Source organism: Alexandromys fortis, unplaced genomic scaffold (assembly GCF_014885135.2).
Source record: "Alexandromys fortis isolate MF-2015 unplaced genomic scaffold, M_Fortis_MF-2015_v1.1 scaffold_133, whole genome shotgun sequence".
Classification (NCBI taxonomy): domain Eukaryota; kingdom Metazoa; phylum Chordata; class Mammalia; order Rodentia; family Cricetidae; genus Alexandromys; species Alexandromys fortis.
In genome coordinates, this window is record NW_026068030.1 from 590,286 (window position 1) to 595,865 (window position 5,580).

Genomic DNA, 5,580 nt, shown 5'->3' on the forward strand with positions numbered 1-5,580 from the left:
CTTCTTCCAAAACAGCCCTCACCGGCACCTGGGCAATGCCAGACTCCTGTCTTGGAGATGTCCCAGTGAAGATGGCACCAGCGGCATAGAACCAGGGTCTCCATACCACTCAGCCTCTCTCTGCTTGCTGAAGCCTTCGAGGGTTGGACTGAAATTGGTTACTAAAGAGCTACAGGTCAAGTCCTGATGTCCTACTCTAAGAAGACACATTTTGGGTACTCAGACTGAGGAACAGGCCCTTTTAGATTCATCTCCCAGATATTTCAGTGCCTCAGACATCTGTCTTCTCTCAAGCTTTCCCCATTCTCTCTGAACAGTCAGTCAGAGGACAGCAATCTAACAGGTACATAACAATCCAAGACTTTTGATGTTGACGATGTTCTTGTATTTCTGAAGCCTTAAGGGTTCTGTGTTCATAAATGTCCTCAGAAGCTCTTAGTAACCTTGTGTTCACACTTTATTAAAGTCACAAGTGGTTTCCAAAAGTCTCACAGACGGGGAAAAGCCTCTTCAATCTCTCTGCCTTTTCAGAAAAAAAAATGTGAAATACACCCACATTTGTCTCAACTAGACAGGTTATCTGCTCACCTAAGCATCCCCATCCCCATCCCTTATGCCTATGCTTGTATGAAAATGTTCTGCTGCTGCAGTTATGAAACACAGAGTCCATTGTTCTGAGGAAGCAGACTCTGGACAGCATCATGGTAGAATATTGGGGTGTCTCAAACTTGTGCTAGGATCCGTAGCTGGAAAGTCTTCAGGCATTGTTAGAGTCAGTCACATTACATCCCTTTTTCATTCTTGGCTAAGAACTTGTTAGAAGGAATGTAAACTCTCCCTTCCTTCCTTCAATGCTATTCTTCTCTTTCCCAAGTAAACAGGGCAGACTTTAATCTGTGCTCCCTTTTGGCAGATCCAAAAATATCCTGCATCAGCTGTCTGTTTCCTATGTAGATGATCAAAGTCCTATGCCTGGTGGTCTCATATGGATCTGAGAGAACAGTTGGAATGTGTTGCTAGATTTCCATGTGGTCCCATGGTTATAGACAATGATTTTCATGGTCCTTTGGTTAAAGGAAATGATTTTTATGGTTCCACGGTTAAGGGTAGTATTTGTGGTCGGGGTTAGATATTATATTTAAGAGTGATGCTATCTCGTGCATTTCTGAATTCGCCTTGTGTCTTTACAGATATACTCTATCGTTAACCTCTTCTTTGCCACTCCTCTGGAAAAAAACATAGCGCTGGGGGATGATTACCTTGTGTCTTCTAAGATACAGAGACAATCATGAAGATTTTAAAGATAGGACAGGGTCACATAGGTTTTACTTTTAAATTTTCACTAACTCTGAAATGGTGTTTTTGACATTTCCTTAAACCTCAAAGAAAATCTACTCGCACTTTCTGTTTTCTAAATTGAAACTCACAATTCTTGAGTAGACAAAGAAAAAAATTAGAATGTCATTTTTTGTAGAGTTGGAGAACTCAGCAATGAAAAGTAAATCAATAGAAAAGTGTTTATAACTGTTAAGCTATCTCACTGTGGGTTCTGGGAAATTGACATTCAGCAAAGTCACAAACTTAAGATGAAAATTGAATGTAAAGGAGAGACTGAAGTTTTATGGTCATACTTTTCAATCGAATGATCCAAGTATTTTAGTAAATTCTCCATTTAATGGAAGTTCTGCGAAGGGTTTCGGTTATGATCTGATATTTTTTGACATATAACTTGGGCTTAATTCTCAGGGAACTAATGGGCAGGGAAAATCAGACATGGGTGAGTGAGTTCTTACTGCTGGGGTTATCCAGTGACTGGGGGACTCAAGTTTCCTTGTTTGTGCTGTTCCTGGCCATGTACTTGCTGACCGTCCTAGGGAACCTGCTCATCATCCTCCTCATAGTGCTGGACAGCAGGCTCCATACACCCATGTACTTCTTCCTCAGCATCCTGTCGTTTGTGGACATCTGTTACACCAACAGCACGGTGCCCCAGATGCTCATCCACTTCCTGTCAGCCTGGAAGTCCATCTCATTTCACAGATGTGTGATGCAGCTGTATATCTCCTTAGCAATGGGCAGCACGGAGTTCTTCCTGCTAGGTGCCATGGCCTATGACCGCTACGTGGCAGTGTGCTACCCTCTGCACTACACGGTCATTATGCATGGAGGACTGTGCCTGGGACTGGCTTCAGCCTGCCTGACTGCTGGTCTCTCAAACTCACTAATGCAAACCGTCATGATCTTCCAGTTACCCTTCTGTCACAAGGTCATCAATCACTTTGCCTGTGAGATGCTGGCTGTGCTAAGGCTATCTTGTGTGGACATCTCCCTCAACAAGGTCATGGTGGCCATCTCGGGATTTCTGGTGATCATGCTTCCCTGTATCCTGGTGCTCTTTTCCTATGCTCACATAGTAGCGGCCATTGTACGTATTCGCTCTTCCCAGGGACGACGCAAAGCCTTTGGGACTTGTGCTTCTCATCTCACAGTGGTTTCCATGTGCTTTGGAACAGCCATATTTACTTACATGAGGCCTGTAGGAAGATCCTCAGCAGGACAGGAGAAGATGGTTGCTCTCTTCTATGCTGTAGTGACCCCAATGCTCAATCCCCTTATCTACAGCTTGAGGAACAATGACGTGATTGGGGCTTTAAAAAGAGTATTGGAGAAACTAAAGGAACAAACTAGATGAAAATGATTTGTTCTTCTTTCCAACAGCCCAACAAAACACATTCTAGATAAGAAGGAAATGGTGGCTACGCACTTTCTTCTTAATTTTCTTTCAAGATGGATTATAGCCGGTCGGTGGTGGCACATGCCTTTCATCCCAGCACTCAGAAGACAGAGGCAGGCGGATCTCTGTGAGTTCAAGACCAGCCTGGTCTACAGAGCTAGTTCTAGGACAGGCTCCAAAGCCACAGAGAAACCCTGTCTCGAAAAACCAAAAAAAAAAAAATGGATTATACTTTTATGACATGCTGTAGTTTTAACCATGTATTGATAAATCAAAAACAAAACCACAAACAAACCAAAATACCCTTCATTATTGGGCTAGATTCTGACTCTATTCACCAAATAGACTGTAAGCTTCTTGCGGTAAAGGTATGTAGATTTACCGCATGTGTTTTCTGCACATTAGGAATGCTATTGCCTTCCTGTTGCTCACACAATTCATCATTTAACACTTTCTTCACTATTTAAGTAGCATTTTCTGAACAAGTATGAAGAAAATACTAGTTCAGTTTGGGGGGTATTAGAAGATAAGTTGTTAATTAGTCTCGGGGAGCATGTGAGCATGAAGACCATCCTTGAACAAAGGTATTATCAGAAATTGTTAGATGCTGAGAGATCATGAGTCAGTTTTCTCTAAGAGTGAAGTCCCTGGTCAGCAAAACACACTCCAGTGGAAGGCCACACGTCCAACAATAAATGGGCAGCATAAGACTGGAGATGTAAGATGAAAAGAAGACCCAAGTCGGGTTGGTAAAAAGAGGGGCTGGATCTGGGAAGAGTTGGGGAAGGTGTGACTATGATCAAAACATGTGATACAAAATTCTCAATGAACTAATAAAACTTACAGTAAAATTCAGGTGCATTTTTAATAGTTAGACTCCTCAGTTTTACAGACATTTTTTGTACAAGTCCTTTGTTAATTTTATGAATTAACACATTGTTTTATTGCATTTTTTATTTTCACTTCTCTCTTGCTGTTTAGAAAATAAGTCTAATGTGTTTACTATAGTAACCATGACTGGAATTGCTTATACAAAATTTACTATTTCATGCTTTGCTTTAGTGTTTATGCTCAGTTTTATATTTTACAATTTATAGATAGTTCTAGTCAAATACTACAACTGTTTAGGATAACCCACAGTATTTCTATTACCTTAGCTCTTATTCTTGGAGCTATCACTCAACTCATATACATGATGATGGTATTAAATTAAGCCGCTATGTGAAAATTTCTTTGGGGCACACATGAAGGAATCAAGTTGCTAGAACATGGACAATGCTATACAGAATGGGATTTTATGTCTTCACCCTTGCTTAAGTGTATATGTTCCTTAAGGATGCTCAACCTCACCAACATTTAGTTTGTTTTGAACTTTTAAAAAAATGCATATTTATTACTGATTGTTCCTCTCCCTTGGTAACTCACATGATACCTGCCCTCCTCCCCAAATCAGGAGAGCCAGTCTGCAGTGAGGAGATATCTGAGTCAGTTCCAGCTAGACATTTCTAAGTCCTGTGTCTGGAATGTGTAGTGTCTTTAGTGATAGGATAGGGTCTTCTCTTCATACTCTGGGAGGCAACAAAGGGCATTAGCAATATCTTTTGTGGGAGTCTCTTTCATGCCCCTGACCAAAAATTCCAATGATAGTCACCCATCTCACCCCCAGCTGAAGAGCTACATCTGATAAAAAGAGAATCAGTCTCCTCAAGAGACAAGGTCCTGTATAGGTTGTTCAATATCAACTAATCAGTCATGAAAATATGTACATATTATAAAAACTAGGTGGAAACAGTAGATCATACACACACACATACACTAACATATATTAATTTATATGTATGTGACAGAAAAGACAAGATTTGGGAAGGGTGGACACGGGCTAAGGTAGAGGGTAGAGAAGAGGAGGCAATGACCTAGATGCAGTGCTCGTGAATGATGTCCCCAGAAACTAAATTATTCAAAACTCAAAAAAAATAGTGTTTAAGTGTTAGTAACTGCATATATGTCTGTGTACCATGCTCATGCCTGATGCCCACAGAGATCAAAAGAAGGCATTGTATATCCTGGAACTAGTGTTACTGGTTGTGTTGAGCAACCGAGTGCTGGAAATCAAACCCAGATCCTTGTTCTTACAAGTTCTCTAACCTACTGAACGATTTTGTTCAGCCCTTTGTTTTGACTTTTATAAGATTAAAAAGCATTAGGTTATTTTATTTTTCACTACTGAGAAATAGTCAGGATAGTCTCACTTTTACACACTGTAAACATCTATGGAATAAAGTGTGACTTTCATTTCTTTCTTTTTTTATTTTTCAAGACAGGGTTTCTCTGTAGCTTTGGAGCCTGTCCTGGAACTAGCTCTTGTAGACCAGGCTGGCCTCAAACTCACAGAGATCCATTTGCCTCTGCCTCCTGACTTCTGGTATTAAAGACGTGCGCCATCACCACCTGGCTCATGCTTACATATCTTAACCAAGATATTTTATAATCAATGTTAATAAAGAAAAGATGGTGTACTGGGATAATAAAATCAATAGCAATTCCTTACCCTACTGGTAATGAACTAAAAATATCATTAAAGAATCAAATAAGCTATAACTATAATGCATCTATTTTGGATGAAAACAGTTACTATCATAGAAACCAGCTTCACACAAATGCATTAGCAATTCTAATGGGCATATATGCAAATATTTGTGCCTGTTTGTGTGTGTACATGTATGTGCATACATGAAGATATCATGCATATATCTGAAGGTTACAGGACTGTAAGTGCCTACATTTACTTTTGAAACAAAGGTTATATAGTTGGACTTTCCTTTGGGACAGCAGCTCACAAATAATGA

General features: G+C 40.2%; 1 protein-coding gene across 1 annotated transcript; it reads left to right on the forward strand.

Moving 5' to 3' along the window:
* Positions 1–1,753: 1,753 nt before the first annotated feature.
* Positions 1,754–2,692, forward strand: LOC126515112 (olfactory receptor-like protein OLF3). Its single transcript, XM_050164464.1, has one exon. It carries the CDS (start codon positions 1,754–1,756, stop codon positions 2,690–2,692), a length of 939 nt encoding a protein of 312 aa, XP_050020421.1.
* Positions 2,693–5,580: the final 2,888 nt, after the last annotated feature.